At 44.8% G+C, this 19941-nt stretch overlaps 1 protein-coding gene across 2 annotated transcripts in view; it reads right to left on the bottom strand.

Annotated features, from left to right (window-relative positions):
- Positions 1-19941, bottom strand: part of LOC148012292 (uncharacterized) — a 106697-nt gene that overhangs the window by 7350 nt on the left and 79406 nt on the right. For both annotated transcript variants that reach the window (XM_087669265.1, XM_087669264.1), the window contains exons 3-5: positions 4432-4708; positions 4281-4331; positions 4075-4171 (exon numbers count right to left, since the gene is read on the bottom strand). In XM_087669265.1, coding sequence (XP_087525391.1) covers positions 4075-4171; positions 4281-4331; positions 4432-4708 — 425 coding nt within the window. The remainder of the gene's footprint in view (positions 1-4074; positions 4172-4280; positions 4332-4431; positions 4709-19941) is intronic.

Genomic DNA, 19941 nt, shown 5'->3' with positions numbered 1-19941 from the left:
TATGTGCTACTTGCCAAGTGGTATATTATACTTATTTCCACCCTCCCTAGCTTTCTTGCCTTGATATAGGTCTCTTATGCCACAACACCACTATAGTTCTTCTCTATAGCTTTGGCCATTCTCTAACAAAGTAATCACTCACTTGACTCCAATCACCTTCCTATGAATGGACCATGGCACAATATCCCAAGTTTCATTCTACTCGATCGCATCCAACTCCTCCTCCATAGTCTTCTTCCAATGTTGTGACTACAAAGCCTTCTTCGTGGAGGTAAGCTCTATATCCTATATGGCACAAGAGATCAAACAATAGTTAGTACAAACAAGTTTGATGGAGTATAGTTGGTTTCTTCGAGATCGCCATGGGCCATCCTACGACTACCACTCCTCAGGTAACTCCCTCAATCCTTGCATCACGGAGTGTATCACATACCCAATGAGGAGGAGGTCAATACTCCCCTTGTCACTCTACATCTGTCAAAGTCTCTGGAACATCCAAAGGTCTTGACTCAATGGGTGAATGTGGAGGTGAAGAAATCTCCTCCTCCACTAATGGTAGAGCCTCAAGAGGAATAGGCTCCAAAGGCACTAGCTTAGGTGCCCGATTGTCACCTAGATCTCCAATTATGGGATGTTCAATACCCCCCTCTACAACTAGAAGCTCCACAAATTGAACATCTTGACTCGTATATACCTCCCGTGAAACGAGATCATAAAGCCTATATCCCTAGGACTATGAGCTATAATCCACAAACTCCTATCTTTTGGAAGTCGGCTCAAACTTATCCCTTTGTTTCTTTGGGATGTGAACATAAGTATCACACTCAAACACCTTGAAATACAAGACATTTGTCTTTGGACCAAAATAAGCCTCAAAAGGTATCATACCTACCACACCCAATGTAGGGGATCAATTAAGGATATGGACAATAGTGGCCATTGCTTAGACCCATAGACACTAAGATTTGTTGATGCTCCATCATAGTCCACGCCATGTTGATCACACTGCAATTCTTCCGCTCGAGTATGCCATTCTCCTGAGATGTGTTTGTGTTGGCAAACTCTTAGTGAATGCCATGATCTACCAAAACTTAGCTAGCTCATTGGAGATGAACTCCCCTCCTTTGTCAAAATGTAGGGTTGTGATTTTCCTACCAAACTCGTTCTCCTTGAAGATCAACCAATCCTTAAAGTGTGAGAATGCTTTTGGCTTCAACTCCAAAAAATATGCCGAAGTCATCCTACTAAAATCATCAACAATTAGCATAAAGTATAAACTCCCCTTAAGGGACTCCATCCACATCAATCCACATAAGTCCGTTGAAACAAGCTCCAAGGGCTGCTTTGCCCTACGTGAAGCCTTGCTAGGAATCACATCTCAATGCTACTTGCCACAAATGCAAAACACACATGACAGGTCGCTCACCCCAATCTCAGGCACAAGTTGACTACAAGCTACCTTGCGAAGATACTCATAGTTGAGATAGCCAAACCAAGCATGACATAGCTTGGTCTAAGTTTGAGAAGAGAGAATAGAAGTAAAGGCTATGAAGTCCACATCTTATAGACTCCATTCTCCTCATGACCTACTCAAAGAACTTGTCAAGAATCTCCATCAAGAACTCGAAAAGAGTCCTTATTAAGCTCGATCATGAGACCAAGAGTACAAATGTTTTTGAAAGAAGAAGATATCCTAAACCTAGCACATATAGGACTTCTAATTATGGGCACCACCTTGCCCATCTTGAATCAACCACATCACCTTTGCCTTTGATAGAAGCAGAAGAGCTATCACCTTTCAGAATTTGCCCGTACATTGAATGCATATGGGCAATACCATCTATAGAAGGAGTCATGTGGCGAGAAGTGCCACTATCCACAATCCACTCACAAGACTGAGGGGCCAATATCACTACATCAGAGGCCATCGAAGGAGCCTCCTCAATCATCTCCAAATGGAGAAAGGTGGCCGACAAAGGAGCAACCACCGCTCTTGAGTCCTTCCTAGTATTCTCCTTCTTGGTGTCCTTCTTGTCCTTGTCAAGGCAATCCTTCTTCCAATAGCCAATCTTGCCACAATGTTACTAGTAGACTCCTCGGCTTTATCTTGCTTAGTCTTCTCATCCTTTTTCTTCTTGTTGTTATTCTTTCCCTTCTATTCTTCATCCTACTTGCAGTTCCTACATGCTATCTATGGTTTCAACACTTATGTTATCCAAAATCAGATTTCAGCATGTTTATCTTTTCTACTACTTGATGGGTTGCATATCCGGCTGTTTGTTAGCTGCACACATGCTTTTCTTTGCTGGCTCAATGGGCCCTTGTACATGAATATTCTTTCATCGGTTTCTTTCTTGCCTAATGGCAAGAAAGGTTTGGTCTCTCCTGTCTGCTATTTGGCACCATATGGTCGGGCTCTCCATGCATCCAAGGGATTGGGAAGCCAAAATTGACATACTTTGTGCTATATAAAGGTTTTTTTTAACTATCTGCCTTACTAGGGCTGTTGGCATATCTAGACCACCCAGAATGCATTCAATTTTGATTTTTCTTCTGGAGTGTGCAGTTACATAGCTTATCTGAGAGGTCTTCTTCATTGGCAACTTGACATCATTCAGCTAGTATACATTCTTACCAAGGCTGATTCGCTTTCTTGGCATATAGTGGTTTTCTCAGTCCCCTTGTTGGCCATATAGTTCATGTGTAACTATTGTCATACTGTCTACTTGTATTTTATATTTTTAGTAAGTAATACCATTACTCTTTACACAGAGAGATAAAGAGAGAGAGGATAGCTTTTTCTAGAGAAACAAGATCTTATGCATGGTAATACCAGCACTCAAGGCTTGTGGTGGCACATCCTTAACACTAATGCCCATTTCTCAACATCTTCCTCTTTTTGGCAACTCATTTGGTATGCTCATGGAAGCTACTTCTTCAAGAGGGGCACTCACATCCAATGGAGGATCGTATGGCGGCTAACTCTTTTCAAATGGAATTGTTGGCTGTGTCAAAGTTGCTCTCTTGGGATGGGAAATACAAGTAACAATCAAAATTTAATCGCATGGCATGTTTGGGCTTATCTTTTGTTGCTAATGCCACTATGGTAAGCCGCAGTGTGTTGATGTCTTTCCATACAGCCAGAAGGTTTTCCGGATCCTTCTGGATATCGTGACTTATAGGGCTAGGTTGTGATGGCATAGGCATCCCTTTCCCACCTTTGATTCTAATCATCCTTGGTAGGATTGGGATCTTGTGGGCCGGCTCAATCTTGAAAAGGCTTTGGCTAATTAGGTGTATCATCTCATGATTAAAGATCATCATTTGCTGGTTACCAAAGACAATGTTGTTTGGGGCTTGCATAAATCTAAGGCTTGGTGAAAAATGACTTCCCCTTGCATGCGCTCTTTCAAACCACCGAATCTAGAACGGCAATTGCTTTTTTGCATTAACAGTATGGAATCCTCTTGTCACATATTTATTATCCTCCACTTAGCTAGGAAAACATAGAGCCTCTTGTTTGATATTTGGAGAGTTGTGGTTGAACCCACGCTATGCCCCTTTGACTCGGTCTTTGCTAACAAGGAAAAATATCCCACTCTGATGCAGCCATATATGAAGATTTTGTTCCACTTTCTCAAATTTTGGGGCTGCTGGCATAATTAGGTCACCCAGAATGCATTTGTTTTGGACTGTGCTGCTAGGTGTCAGGGACGTATTCCTAGGCTCAAGGGTCTTCTACATTGGCAATTAGATCTCATTCAGTATGCTGATCTTCTTCCTAGGGAAGATTTGGTTCCTTGGCATACCGCAATTTCTTCTATTTCTTTGCTGTGACTTTTGTATTCCTTTTGTGATTTGATATAATATAACTATTTGATATAATATAACTTCTCATTACCCCCTCCCCCCCCCCAAAAAAGAAAGAGATATGATAGCTAATGAGATAAGTAAAATATTACATTGTACACGAATATCATGTCTGGAAAAGACAAGGACAAAAATAAAACAATCAGACAAGTCTCATGTTGTATAAGAATATCATGTAAGGACAAAAGAAAACAAAGAACTAACCAAGAAAATTTCTGCCGTTCTTTCGATATTTGCTGCTGCAAATACAAAACCTTCTTTAGTTGCTTGAAGAAAGCTTCGAACCATGTCTGGTTGGCATCTGACAACATTCCAGAGACAGTTATTGTGATTATCCAAATCATGACAGATATCATATTAATTTTGACTGATATTTTGTTATGTCCAAATTCCAAAGTCTTGAGTTTTACTTTAGTGTATCTGGAAGTGTCATAACAACTGGAGAATAGCCATAGGGTATCCTGAACACACAAAATGATAAGACAACTACAGTGAATCCCAAGGTTATATAATTAATTGAATAGTTGCACAAAAGCATGATTGCAATTCACCATAACGTACCCATAATCAGCCAGGACGAATTCGTTCAGTTCAATCTTTCCAAGGGAAGCTTCAATGCCTTCCCAAGCTTTGAAGATCCATGTGGCATCAGCCGTTCCCGCTAATAAAGACTCCCATATTTCAAGCTTTTCTGGTGTGAATTCCACAAAAGACCCCTTTCCTCCATCTGCTTGAATAAGCTTTTGTACAATGCGACCTTCAAAACGAGCACCATATGACGCATACGTGCAGCCATCAAGTTCTCGTGGCCTTGATATCCCTCTCTTTTTCAATGTGGCTACAAACAATACATAAGCTCGTTAAAAGTGGGCTTTATGTGCAAATATCCAAGTCAATCTACAATTCTAATATCTTGCATGCATCCAGCAAGAATTCAAAGTCAGAAAAATAGGCCCAACAAAAACGTGTCATAGGCAGGTCATGTGTGACAAGAGTAAGCAGTGTCCAAAATCTGAGAGGTGGTGATACTAAAGGATTGCAATAACCTAGAGAAGTAATTTTATCTCAGACGGATTCTATTATGGAAAGCAAGATCACAACCTATGTGCGGAAAAATCAAGGGAGGGTGCCACTTCAAGAAAGTAAATGATAAGCCAGCTAAAGATATTATCAATGAGGGGGGTGTACAGAAAAATCGAGGGTGCCAGTTCAAGAAAGTAAATGATAAGCCACATAGACATCTTATCAATGAGGAGGTTTTGAGAAGTGATCCAAGCTAGTGTCTGGATATGCAATGTTTAAATTTGTCTTTTCTTGCTGTAAGTGACTATATCACATGTAATATGTTAGACCGTAGGACTCTTTGAAACACTTTATTTCAAGTGTATGTAAATTTTCCAAATGAAAGATGCATTCGAAGGTAACATCCTTGAAAGATGTACATGAAAGAAGCAGACACTATTAGAACAACAATGCATTATTGGACAATGATCGCTAGGATAATCCACTCAAATGTTCAACAACAAAGAGTTGAAGACAAAAGCCTTTACAAAGAGATCTGCTGCATTGTGTCACATTAGATTACCTTTAGTTCCCATCAAAAAACAGCTCCCAAACAAAGTGATACCAAATCTATATGTGCTCCATGCAAGCATAGAACATGGAGTTCTTGGAAATACCAAAGCAACCCACAAAGCACATTAGCTGCCACTGTGGAAAACCAATCTTGCGAGCAACTCCTCGAATGCTCCACCTCTTGAGCACCACACAAACAGCAGTGTAGTGTACCTCTACTAAAGAAAAGGCAACAACAGATTGGTTCTTATTTCTCCAAGAAATTGCCCCGACCCCAAGAGAAGAAAAAACCTAAATAGGATCTGCTAATGTCAACATTCATGTCCAATCACATTCGACCCCTATTGTCAAAGCAACTGCTCCTCTTGTTGGCCTAATCAAGATGGGGCGGAGAGAGATTAGCACCCAAGTACACTTTGCAAATAAAATGTGGCTGATTATATTACTCAAAGAAACTGATTACAACGGAGTGCTCATGCTCAACAGACTAGTTGGAGCTGATGCAGAAACATAAATACATCATGAATACAAGCCTCTCAAGGCGGTCTGGGGGGAATGGGGGCAAGAGGCCATGGAGGGGCGGTATATCGCCATCTGGGGCTGCCTATCTGCATCACGAAAAACAGGTCCTGGCCGCCCCAGGTATGCATGAAGTGACCACAGAGCTCCTGAGGAACCCTGGACTCGCCTTGATCCCACCGGCCGCGGAGGGAGTGGATGATGGAGGTCCAGAGCTCTGCTAGGGTCGCCTATGCTGAAAGTCTCTCTCCGCCGAAAGTCTCCTGACACCTCGCCTTCCAGATATGCCATCCAATAAGACTCCCTATGATCTCCCATACCTCAAAGCGGTCTACTGTGGGCTCCAGTACCTGGCGGATGGGTAGAGCCTCCAAACCGACCACTGCGCACGACCTGCCTCAATGATGAATATCACGTCCTACATCCCAGCCTCATATAGAAGGTGACGGCCCAAGCTGACTGCTTGCACTAGGCGGCGAAGCTGCACTACGCAAGATGAGAAGAAGTACCAACAAGAGGTGATATACCAGGCCGTCGCAAGGACCTGGTTAACCACCAAAGCTCGGCCGGCTAGTGAGAGGCGATCCGTGCTCCAGTAAGTTAGCTTCCTCTAAATAGAATCGAGGACTGGAAGAAATTGCTGGGCGGGAGTGATGTCGAGTCCCACCTGGAACCCTAGGTATCAAATGGTCTGCCCTCTGCTCACCCATCTAAATCCTAGGTGGATGCCCCGCTCCGTGCGAGAGTCCAGGTCTGTGAGGAAACCAACCGACTTTCGCCAGTTGATTTTCGCTTCCGCTGCGGAACAGAACATCTCAAGAGCCAGTCTCACTCTCTCCAACATCAACTCATCGTCCTCTATGTAGAGTGTTGTATCATCTGCATACTCTGAGTCTAGCAACTCAATCTCCTCTCTCACGGGAAGTCGGAGGCCGCGTAATCCGCTCACGCGGGACCTGAGGAAGTGAGACATCGCCTCTACAAAGAGTAGGAACAGGTACGGGGCCAGGGGCAGCCCTGCCGGACCAATCTCTCCAGCCGAAACTCCTACCCTCGCCTACCACCTATGAGAACCCTGCTAGTGGCCACTCTGTAAAGTGCGGCGACCCCGCAAATCCAAACCTAGGGAAAACCCAACCTCACCATGGTGCCCTCTAGGAAATCCCAGTCCACCTTGTCATAAGCTTTCTCGAAATCCAAGAGTAGTACGGCCAGTCTCTGCCCACTGTGCTGAGCCCACTCTATTGCCTCAAAGAAGGTAAATACATTGTCTAGGATACTCCTATCCTGGACAAAGCCTGTCTGTGTGTCATGGATGATGTCTGGCAGCACGGGGGGTAATCACCTACCAATCATCTTTGCCAGTGCCTTATAGGCCATTGACAATAAGGTGATCAATCTCCATTGAGAAAGCTCCAATCGGTCTCCCCCTTTGGGAAGAAGACTGATAAGGCCTGCCGAAAGGCTCCCTGGCATCTGTCTTGAAGTGAAAATCTCTTGGAAGGCCATCAGTAGGGGGTCCTTCACCACTTCCTAGTAGGTAGTAAAGAAGGCCTTAGAGAGGCCATCCTCTCCTGGGCATTTCTGCCCGTCCGGTGTATGGAAAGCCTCCTCTAGTTCCTTCTCTCTGAAGGGGGCTAGGAGGGGGTATCCCATCTCCTCTGTGATAAGGGACGGGATGTGATCCCAGACCTGCTGCCTACATCGTTGTCCTCTAGCTGAGGCTGTCTCCTGCTGGAAAAGGCATCTGTAGTAATCAGTGGAAATCTCCATCACCTTGTCTGGGCTTGAACGAGTCCTCCCATATTGATCTCGAAGGCTGTGTATCTGCTCTCCTGAGTTGCGAGGCTGGTGCACTTGGAAAAACTCCCTGCACATTGTGTCTCCCTTCCGCGCCCAAAAAGCTGCTGAGGTGCAGAAAGAGAACTCAGAGCGCTTATCCTCTAGGCTAGCAATGGTTGCTCACGCTCGCACCTCTTGTGCGTGGAGGGTGGGGTCCCCTAATGCCTCCTGTAGTAATCTCTGCATGGCTGCAAGGTCCCGCCAGAGCGCTCTCTCCTTCTCCGAGCTTTGCTGCCTGGCCTGTATGGCTGCCTCTTGGCAGATTCTACTCGACTCGGCTAGGATCTCTGCAACCTCCTCTGCGATCTGGTCCCTCGTGCCCCACTTCCTAGTCCAAAGCTACTCGGCTAGGATCAAGTGTCTAGGGCAAATTCTAGGGCATCTAGTGTCAGGAGAACCGGGCAGTGATGAGACAACATGGTGCCCGCCAACTGCCCAATCTGGCCCCGACGAGAGCCTCCCCACTCTACCACATAAAACCTGTCCAACCGCTCCAACAGGACTCCACCTAGCCGCCTATATCCCCAAGAGAAGTCCAGCAACCTCTCCCTCTTGTGGAAGGCAACGTCTCTCCAGGCATCATGTGTACCTATTGCCAATAGAAATACCTCCCATGCCTCCTACTCCTCCCCGGTCATGCCCTAATAGTTTTTGCCACTGCCCTACTGGTCCTCCAAAGCCTCCAGGTTGTTGAAGTCTCCTCCAACAATCCGCGAGTCCACCTCTGGGAGTCCATCCGCTATCTCCACCTAGAACCTGCTGCGTGCCCTAACCTTCGTAGGGGCATAGACGTTGAGGACTCCAAGGCACGAGTCCCCAATATCCAGTCTGCTCCATAGAACCCTCGCTGCCACTATCGTCCCGTGGTCTCGTACACAGGCGGTGAGACTCGGGCCAATAGAGGTGCATACGCCTCCACTCCTGCAGTGGGCACCTATGGCATGCTCCCAGTAAGTGTGCAAGCTGCCCGGGAGTACCTTCCCTACCCGTTGGGCCTCGGAGGGAGTGAGCTTGTGCTCCTGTAAAAGTAAAATGTCGATCCGTCCAGCAAGGGCAGGCTGCAGCTCCTGCCAAACAATCAACTTCTTGGATCCACATGCCCCACTGCAGTGGAGACTATTCACATTCCAAGATGCAAGGTGTAAGCTCATGGGAAAACCTGCGGCGACTGACCGAATAGACATCTCTTTGGTGTGGAAGCTACTGATGAGGATGAGAAACTATGGGGCATGCAGGTACGCTTTGCCGCAGGTCTGGACGGCGAGCTCCAGTTCCCCATGGTGACCCTCGGCCGGACAATAGGGGTGATAGATACTCTAGGTGGTACAATCAATGCATGTATCAGCCATGCTGAGAGTCGTGACTCTGTACACTGGTAGAAACGGGTTGTCTGTGCCAAGAGCCACTCGATCACATCCCTCGGAGCCCTCCACTATGGAGGGGCTCGAAAGATAATGCTCAAGTGTGGGACCTCAACACCAGCCCACCAGTTAATGTCCATCATGCAACCAGGCCATTGCTGTGCAAACAATGCTTGTCCTTCTTCTCCCATCCATTGGGAGATGTGGTCCGCCACCTGACTCGTCAACTCCTCTATCTGTGTCGTCGTCCAATCCCCTGAGTGAGAGGACTGAAAGAAGAAAGAGTAGTTTGGTCCATCCAGTGGTGCTAGTAGATGGACCTTGCCCCTCCTTGACTTGCGAACCACGAAGATCCCCAACTCTAGAGGTAGTAGAAACTCTCCGCGCTCCGCAACTCTCAGGTAGGACCACGGGCCATTGCAGAAAAACTCTTGTGGCAACAACTGTGCCTGTCTTGGGAAGGTGTGACAAGCAGCAGGGGCAGATGAGCCGGTGGCTGTGTGGGAGGGGGAAGACTGCTGGTGCGAGGAGGATATAGGCGTGTATGGCTCATCACCTCCTGTGGGATGAGTGGGAGAGGGTCTGGGAGGGATCACCTGAAACGGGTGCGGATCAGGGGGGGTGCTTGGCAAGGGAGATGGTGGGGCGGAAGAGGGTCGAGGGATGGTGGGATGGTCGGAAGTATATGGCGGGTGTAGGGGGGGCTGGTGCGAGGAGGATGTAGGCGTGTGTGGCTCATCACCTCCTGTGGGATGAGTGGGAGAGGGTCTGGGGGGGATCACCTGAAACGGGTGCGGATCGGGGGGGTGCTTGGCAGGGGAGATGGTGGGGCGGAAGAGGGTCGAGGGATGGTGGGATGGTCGGAAGTATATGGCAGGTGTAGGGGGGGGGTTGGTGGCCCTGGAAGGGAGGGGCTGTGGACCAGGGTCAGTGGGGGGAGCCTAGGAGGTGGTGGAGGGTGGGTGGGGGTGTGGGATCTCAGGTGGGGTAGTTTGTGGCGCAAGTGGTAGCTGTGGGGGACTGCGGTCCTGCCGGGTGGGACGAGCAAGGGGGGCTGCGGAGTGCTTTGCCGAGGGGGCATCGCTCATCCTCCTACGCCCTGCTGTCGAGGCTGTGACTGAGACGCTCACTGCGGCCCCCCCTCCCATCTCCCTCTTTGTCGTCTCTGGATCCGTGTGAAGCCGTTGGCGTCCACTTGTGGGCCCGTCGCCAGAGCTGCCTTGGCTCCGAAACGCGTACAATCTACTGCACGATGTCCAAAGTCATGGCAGTACAAGCACTGCCCTGGTTGCCCAGTCACAATGACCTGTTGCCTAAAGGCGTGACCTCCAGCCTCAATCTCCAGGAACTTTGGTATGCTTTTTGTGTCTTTCACAACCACTCGTACATTTGGGACTCCTGCAGCTGTCACTGCATCCACGAAGGAGGCAAGGAGAATTGTGCCAAAAAGGCCATCCAAAGTCCTCCACTAACTGGCGGTATTCTACCACCAGTCCAGGAAAAAGTAGGATGACTGGGTGTCTGAGAAAACTGTTGTCGAGTGCAAATGACTCCACTGTGAAGCCACTATATCAAGGAACCATGTAGATGACCCCCTTCGTGGAGGCATAGGGCGAGCTCTCCACCAATTCACGGGCTGTATCCGCAAAGGTGAGTCGAACCATGAAGATCTGTCGGCCCATTAGCACTGCCTCCAAGATCTGCACTGTGTCAATGCGCAGCGTGGAGTGGAGCTAGTCCCGCAGCTGGGCTCTCGATGGGGAATGTCCAATGACCAAAGATCGTTGTTTCTTTCAGCTCCAACTCTGTGGCCCGCCAAGAGCTGTTCCTCAGAGAGGATGATGCACAAGGTGTTTGACTGGGGGGCACTCGTAGAATGTGCCGGCGTCTGACCAGAGATTTCCATTGCCCGTCCCAACTGAGGATCTACCACTCATGCTGCTGCGCTGTCGGAGGAGAGAGGGGAGTATGTTACTGCAGAGAAAGGGAGCAACTGGAGGGGAGGAGGACCGATGGCGCGCGGGGGGGGGGGGGGGGGGGGGGAGGGGAGGGGGATGGGGATGGGGATGGGGATGGGAAAAGCTTGTTTACACGATGGGGGAGATATTGAACACTGCTGTAGTTCAGCTCGCAGCGAGGCGAGAGATTTTGTTAGGCCTATCGGGCAGTGCCGCGGGCCAAAGTACGGGAAAAGGCCCCCGGGGGGGGGGGGGGGGGGGGGGAGTGCGGAGGGGCGGGGAACCAAATCCTTAGGTGGAAGAACACATCCCAGGTTCAGGCGGGTGGGGGGGGGGGGGGGGGGGGGGCAGGTTTCCAGGTGGGAGCGGCAATATCGTGTTTGCAGTAGGGGAGGCGAGGCGTGCAAGGGGAGGGAGGGGCAGAAGGCGTGGTGTCAGGCGGGGACTGATGGGGGGGTCGTGTTGGGGGGGAGGAGTCACGATGGGGGGAGACGGAGGGGAGTCACGCTGTGCGCTTGGGGGGGGGTGATAGATGACGGAGAGTCAGATCAGAAAAAACGATGAAAAAGCACGAGTGATTCTTCTCCTCCCAACCACGCCTAGATAAGTGCTGGCCCTCTCCACGGATTCCTTTTGCCAACCGTCAACTTCCTGGAGTCCTACTATTCCTGGACTCTCTTACTCTCTAGGCTCCCCTTAACCCCGTTCGGGCGCCCAAGAGTCCGGACGGTCATTCTCGTGTATGTTCCCCTAGATTTACCTTAATGTGACATTAAATGTCACTTTTAATGTCACATTCCATATTTATGACCTTAATGTGACATTAAATATCACTTTTAATGTCACATTAATGTCACATTTCCTTCCCCTTAAGAATCGGTTTCGTCCCCGAAAACGATACTTGGAAGGTCTAACTGTAAATCGGGAAACCTTTTCTTTAAAGTACTTACTCGCTCCCATGTTGAGCTTTCTTCTGAACAATCTTTCCACTTAACCAAACATTCTTGATAAATAGTATTCCTCGTTCGTCTATTACGAACATTTAATATTTTTTCTGGTTCATGTGGATTAGATTGGTCATAGAATAACTCCTCAATATCATCATTTAAGATTAGATTATCCAAATCACCCAGCTTCTTCCTTAATTTACTTACATGAAAAACTGAATGTATTTTACTACCAGCAGGTAGTTGGAGCTTGTAAGCCAATTCTCCCACCCTTTTAAGTATTATGAAAGGACCACAATACCTTGGTGAAAGCTTTGGGGTTTGTTCAGGCGACCAATTCTCCTTCTTCAAAGGAGATGTCTCTTCAGTGAGGATCTGCATATGCTCTAGCTCGATTTTGAGCTTTTTTAATATTTTCTTGAGCAAATTTTAACATACTATTCATATCCTCCAAAAAGTCTTTAGCTGCCTGAACCTTTTCCTTATGCAGTCCTACTGCAAAAGGAGCTCTGGGCTGAAACCCATACATTAACATAAATGGACTATATCCAGTGGAAGAGTGCTTGGCACTGTTATATGCAAACTCTGCTATCGGTAAATACTCTTCCCAATTAGTTTGCCTTTTACTTACATATGCCCTAAGCATATCTTCAAGAATTTGGTTAACCCTTTCAGTTTGCCCATCTGTTTGCGGGTGATCCACCGTACTCATGCTAAGTTTAGTATCCAATTTCCTAAATACCGCACGCCAAAAATGGCTATCAAATTTTCTATCCCAATCAGAAACTATATTTGCCGGAAGGCCATACAATCGGTATATGTTCTCTACGAACAATCTAGCCAATTCTGGTGTTTTAACATCAGTTGAAGTTGGAATAAACCTAGCCATTTTGGTTAACCTATCCACAATCACCCACACAGAGTCGTGCCCCCTCTGTGTTCTAGGTAAAGCAACAATAAAGTCCATGGAGATACTCTCCCATTTCCCCGAAGGAATTTCTAATGGATGGAGAAGTCCTCCCATTTTTAATCTTTCAGCTTTATTAACCTGCCATTTATTACATTTGACCACATAGTCAAGGACGTATTTATTCATTCCAGGCCAATAGAACTGCCTTTTAATAAGACTATAAGTCTTATTAACTCCTGGATGTCCCGCACTGGGGGTATCATGACACTCAAAGAGTATCTGGCGCCTTATTTCTATATCTTTCGAGACACATACCCTACCCTTGTAGAGTAAATAACCATTATCAATGGTAAAATTCTTCCACTTGAATCCAGTTTGAGCAACCCCTGATGCTCCATTTCCTTGTTGAACATCCTCAGATATTCCTTCCTCAGTAGAAGCACTTTCAGTTGGATCCCCATTTTTATTGCTTCCCATATGTTGCAATATGCCGGATCAACCTAGCATTTCCCTTTTAAAGATTCAAGCAAGTTGGAAGTGAACTGAGTAAAACTCAATTCATTAATGATGGGCATTTTGCTGAGTGCATCAACTACTATATTATACTTTCCTTTTCTATATCTTATCTCATAGTCGAACTCTTGGAGGAGTTCGGCCCATCTGGCTTTACGCCCGTGTAAATCTAGTTGATCATTAAGCCACTTAATGCTTTCATGATCCGATAAAATCAAAAGTTTGGCACCATACAAATAGTGCCTCCATTTTTTCATTGCATGTACTATTGCATACAGCTCCCTCTCATAAATAGAATAATTCTGTTTTGCACGATCTAATTTCTTGCTTTCAAAAGCAACTGGTCGACCTTCTTGTAATAAGACCGCGCCTATTGCCTTATCACTGGCATCAGCTTCAACCACAAATGGTTTATTGGGATCCACTATTAATAATACTGAAGCTGTAGCAATAGCTACCTTAAGTTTTTGAAAACTTTCATTTTGGTCTGTTCCCCAATTAAAACTTTTCCCTTTCCCTTTAAGTTGGTCTGTCATTGAAACAGCTATTTTGGCATAATCTCGAATGAATCTACGATAAAATCCAGATAAACCTAGGAAGATCTGCAGCTCTTCCAGGTTCCTTGGAGGTGGCCATTCAATAATTGCCCTTACTTTTTCTGGATCCATGTTGATTTCCTCTTTCGAGATAATATGCCCCAGATATTTGACCTCTTGTGCAAAGAATTCACATTTAGTTTTCTTCGCATAAAGGGAATGTGTTTTTAATAGTTGGAATACTAATTGTAAGTGTTCCAAATATTCTTCTCTTGATTTACTAAAGATCAAGATATCATCCAAAAAGACTACTACAAAATGTCCTAGATAGGGCCGTAAAACACTATTCATCAGCTTCATAAAGGTAGCTAGTGCATTAGTGAGGCCAAAAGGCATCACCAAAAAATCATAATGCCCGTATCTAGTACGAAATGCCGTCTTAGAAACATCTTGTGCTTTAATTCTTATTTGGTGATAACCTGATCTTAAATCTATCTTTGTGAAGAATTTTGCCCCTTGCAATTGATCAAAAAGATCTTCCATTCTGGGCATAGGAAATTTATTCTTCACCGTTATTTTATTAAGTGCTCTATAGTCAACACAAAGTCGCATAGAACCATCTTTTTTCTTGACCAATAAAATTGGTGAAGTCCAAGGTGAATTACTGGGTTGAATAAACCCTTTATCCAGGTAATCCTTAATTTGTCTTTCAACTTCTTGATGCTGTGTTTCACTTAACCTATACGGTGGTTTTGAAATTGGGTGTGTATCCTTATTTATATCAATTGGGTGATTTATATCACCCCTATCTGGTGGAAGGCCACTTGGTAAATCAGAAGGAAACACATCTTTAAAATCATCTAACAAACTATTCAATTCATTATTAACATTCAACTCACAAACATAATAAAATTGTTGCTTTATATTACAGAAAGTAAAAGTATTCTGTACAGGAAAAGACCATAGCATATATACCTCACAAACTTCCTTCTTTATCAGCTTCTGAACTTCAGTAGAACACAGCAAAGGATTATCAGATACTTCATGTTCACCTTGAATGACAAAAGTCTTACCATCCCTTTCAAATTCCAGTGTATTATGGTGATAGCTACGTTTTAAAGATGGTTCCAATCCCCATAGCCACTCCCTCCCTAGAGCAATATCAGCTCTTTCCATATTCATTATTTGGAAATCAAGCTTATCTTTATATCCTTGAATCTCAATTTCCAAATTGGATACCATTGTATCCCATATTTTATTGTCTTGACCTTGCATCATACGAACAACATATTGATGCTCACTGTTTTGTTGGGGAAGTTTCAATTTTTTGACAAGTACATAATTTATAAAATTATGTGTGGCAGAGTCATCAATCATGACTCTAACCCTTTTTCCAGCTATCAATCCATGTACTCTAAGTAAATTATGTGGCCCAAAAGTAGGCTGCCACATAGAAGTTGATATACAACACTTATGTTGTACATCCATGTGCAAGACCTCTAAAGATTTATACTTTTCATGGCCCTTTAATTCTAAGGTCTGCACTACATGGATTTGTTTTTCTTTTCCCTTGCCCTTGTCCTTATCCTTTCCTTTGTCTTCCCTCTTTTTCTTTTGAGGGCAATTCCATGGTTAGGGGATAGGCAATTGAAACACAATTTTTCTTTTTTGGCCTTATCAAAGTCATCAGGACTTAACTTTGGCCTCATATATGGTTTCTTTTCAAAAGGTTGTTTTTTACCCTTGAAAAATGGCATTTTCCTTTTAAATTTGCCCACAAATTTTGAGGTTTCCAATTCCTTAGACTTGGGCTCCGTATCAGTGAGACTAGTGAGTGTACCTGGACACGTACTATCTTCATAAATTAATGCAAATTTAATTGCCTCTTCCACATCTTAGGTAAACTCCGTTTTACTTCCTTTTTACAGGCTTTATCCAGTCCCCTAATGAATCCTCTTGTTTTTTGGAATTCATCAATTCCTTCCAGTTTGAGGATTATCTCACGATATTCCTCCAGATATGTCAGTAGGGGTCGTCCCTTTTGTCTGACATAATCCCAATCTTCCCAATTTCTTTCCATTTCATTTTCAGGAAGAAATTCTTTCAAAAAGACAGATTCAAATTGAGCCCAAGTTTCAGGTATTTTATTCGCCTCCTTTAAAGTTCGCCACCACTTATATGCTTTGGGCCCCAAAGTTAAACTAGCCTCCAGTGCTTGGAGATGTGGTGGCGTATTTTTTAATTTATGTAAATCTTCCCATTTTTAGAGGAAATTAAATATTGTGTCTTTATTCCTATCTTTTTCCTCCCCGTAAAATTGAGGTGGTTTCATATCCTTTAGAACTGGATTATCCCTCAATTTATGGTAAGTTTGGGGTTCTTTAGGATCTCGCATAGTCACATCTAAATCTTTCGATGAAGATGGGACATTTGAGATTTCTATCTTATTTTTATCTCTTTCCAACAATAAAGTTAAATGAGATTTTATTTCAGTAAGTGTTTGAGTTAAAAATTCCATTTGAACCCCCTGAGTTTGCACACGAGCAGTAAGATCATCGAATTGCTCTCGCGTAGCAAAAAATTCTTCCCATTGTTCTTCTTGTATTTCTGGTTCATGGGGATCTACCATAGGTTGATCCCCGGAACTAGAACTTTCCATTACCCTTTCTTTCCCTTTTTCTGCCATTAATGCACTGGAATTGGAAAGCAAAAATAAGAAATTTGCATACAAGATAAAGTACTTCCCTGATTTTTAATGGCAGGCTGTGGTTGCTGGTTTGGAAAGAAATCCGAAGAGTAAGGAATAAATTTTATCGCCCGAAGAAAGTCGGGGTCACGCAGGAAATGGAGCTTCTTTGCAGAATGACTAGTATTCAGCCCCCTTCTTTAATAATCACGCTAGTCATTAATGTCGCTTTCCTGAATTTGTCGCTTTCCTGAATTTGCTTCCTGCTGAACCTATACTTATGATATAAATACAGTCGAGGCTGAAATTGCATGTCTTGTTGGTGTGTTCATGGAGAAGCATTCACAGTCAAGCATGGGCAAGATTCGATGGCCCACGATCAGCTTTCGATGGCCCACGATCAGTTTTTTTTTTTAAACGTAAAATAGAATGGTTGCCCCTTTCGATATGGTCCGTGGCCAGAATTACACGTCACGTTAACTTTCGTGACGTGTCACGTCACTTCTAACCAGTGACTTACGGGTCGTTACAGGTCCGTTGATTATTGTCGACGTCTCGTATGACCAGCGACTCCAGTGACTTCTTTTCGTGACGTGTCACGTCACGTCTGAACAATGAATTCACGGTCCATCGAACTTTCGACTGAACAGATTGCAGGCAAATTTGTCACTGCCCTTCCGTTGAAGACCTCCAGGAATCCTCACGGCTCTGATACCAATGATAGATGACGGAGAGTCAGATCAGAAAAAACGATGAAAAAGCACGAGTGATTCTTCTCCTCCCAACCACGCCTAGATAAGTGCTGGCCCTCTCCACGGATTCCTTTTGCCAGCCGTCAACTTCCTGGAGTCCTACTATTCCTGGACTCTCTTACTCTCTAGGCTCCCCTTAACCCCGTTCGAGCGCCCAAGAGCCCGGACAGTCATTCCCGTGCATGTTCCCCTAGATTTACCTTAATGTGACATTAAATGTCACTTTTAATGTCACATTCCATATTTATGACCTTAATGTGACATTAAATATCACTTTTAATGTCACATTAATGTCACAGGGGGGGATGGCGGGGAGCTGGCGTCGCACGCTACGGGTCAACGGGGGGGGCGCGCTGGAGATGTCGGGGGAGATGGAACAACGGCGTGTTGGTAGGAGCTCACAGGCTCAAGTTTTGATAGACTTACTTGGACTACAGCACCCAAGTACACTTAAACAAGGGAGTAAGAAGTACATGAAAGAGATTAAGTATAAGCATGAAACCTATAGGAACAAAGAAGTGCCAAAGGCTACATCCTATAAGCTTGGTTAGAAGTCCTTGATATATAGCTCCTTTTATAGGAAAGAGACCTCCTTCATAGGTGTGTGCATGTGCTGCAAGCACACATGCCAGATATCACAAAGAGATGACAAAAATGTTCTTAAGGACATCACACTTGAGGGCATCCACTTTATATGTATCATGTAAAGGTTGTTCCAACCTACAAAGAAAGTTACACTAGCAATTTTCACATACAAGAACAGTGTGTGGTTCATTTTTGGAAGAGTGGTACGTGGTTCATGGTGGCAAGTTCTTAATGTTGATGCTCCCTTTTCCTTATCCTCTTCCTTCTTACTCATTCAGCTCATCTACTCGTGAAAGTTGGTCCTTCAAAAGACCCACTGGCACCTTGCAAAGGATCATTTAGTCACTACCTCTTTTCATATGGAATTGCCTCCAATGTCCAAGCTGATTTTGTGGGATGGGAAGCAAGAGGCTCATCCTAAATTTAATCACATGGCACATCTAGGCTTATCTTTAATTTCTGATGCCACACTAGTGACTAACCAGGGGTTGATGTCTTTCCACACCACCAGGAGGCTTTTTTGCATCCCTCAAGATTATAGGGACATGTCAGACCACCTTTTGATGACACTACAGCCTAGAGAGCCCTTCCCTGCCCTCATTTCTGACCATGCCTGGCAGGATTGGAACCTTGCAAGTCGACTCCATCTGAAAAAGGCTTCAGCTAATCAAGGATACCATCTTATGATTCAGGACCACCATTGGCTGGTCCCTGAGGTCAATATTGTCTAGAGCTTGCACAAATCTCAGGATTGGTGGAAAATGACTATCATGGAGGGTTGATTCAATAAGACACTCTACAAAAGTAAAGTATTCCTTTGTATCTCCAATGGTTCCTGTTTTTTCTCCATCGCTGCGAAATCTTATCGCCATTGTTTTCTTTTGTGCCGTTTGATGCACAAAATATGGTCCCTATTGATTGCTATCCGACGGGATGTTTGTTGACATCTCATTACACACCTTTGATTGGTGGTTCTTTGCTCGGCCCAAATACCCTTCTCCGGCATACCCACATATGAAGATTTTGTTTCCATACCTCTGTTTCTTGGGCTGTTGGCACAATTGGACAACCCAAAATGCTTTTATTTTTTATTCTGCATCTAGCATGCAGACTCACCTTGCCAAGTTGAAAGGTCTCCTACATTGGCAGCTGAACCTTATTCAACACACTAATCTCCTTTCCACGGAAGACTTGGTCCCTTGTTATACAATAGTCTCCACTACTTCTTTGCCATAACTTTTTGTACTCTTTTAGTTATCTGACCTTCTGTAAAAGAGAGTTAATGCACCATGGCCTAGATCCATCATGAAAAAAAAAAGAGAGAGCAAGTGGATGTAGCTCAATTGGTTAGGTTAAACAGGGTGGTGACCACAAGGTCTTCGGTTCACCTCCTACATCCTGCATAGTCACTTAGTATGGGTGTTACAAAAGTGAGATTTGAACATGGGTCAATGGGTTAATAAAAACAAATGGCTTATGACTAGGGTAGCCACTTGATTACGGGGGGAGAGAGAGAGAGAGAGAGAGAGAGAGAGAGAGAGAGAGAGAAGTATATTAGGGTCCAAAAAAGGCCAATGTGGCCTATGAGACAAAACCAACGTACATTTCTCTCCAATGTGATCTCATAATTCATTACGAAAGTGGAAGAAAAATGCATCCTAGTATTAGGCTAACATCTAAAGATCTCTATGTCTAAAAAACTCAATGTATAAAGTGTCTACATATAGTAGCTCCTCTCTAAATGTCAAGATCAACATATGACCCAAAACCATGATGTAATCCACGGCCGCCTTGCTAATGTATCAAGAGTGAGTCTTCCATGTCTCGTAATGATGGCTCTAATCTAACTATAGTATGGGCCCCTCACTTGTTGGCCCCGTGGTCGAG

The sequence above is a fragment of the Lygodium microphyllum genome, chromosome 27 (assembly GCF_053477565.2).
Source record: "Lygodium microphyllum isolate KBCC chromosome 27, Lygodium_microphyllum_v1.1.10, whole genome shotgun sequence".
Lineage (NCBI taxonomy): Eukaryota > Viridiplantae > Streptophyta > Polypodiopsida > Schizaeales > Lygodiaceae > Lygodium > Lygodium microphyllum.
This window is presented reverse-complemented; position numbering and strand designations above follow the sequence as displayed.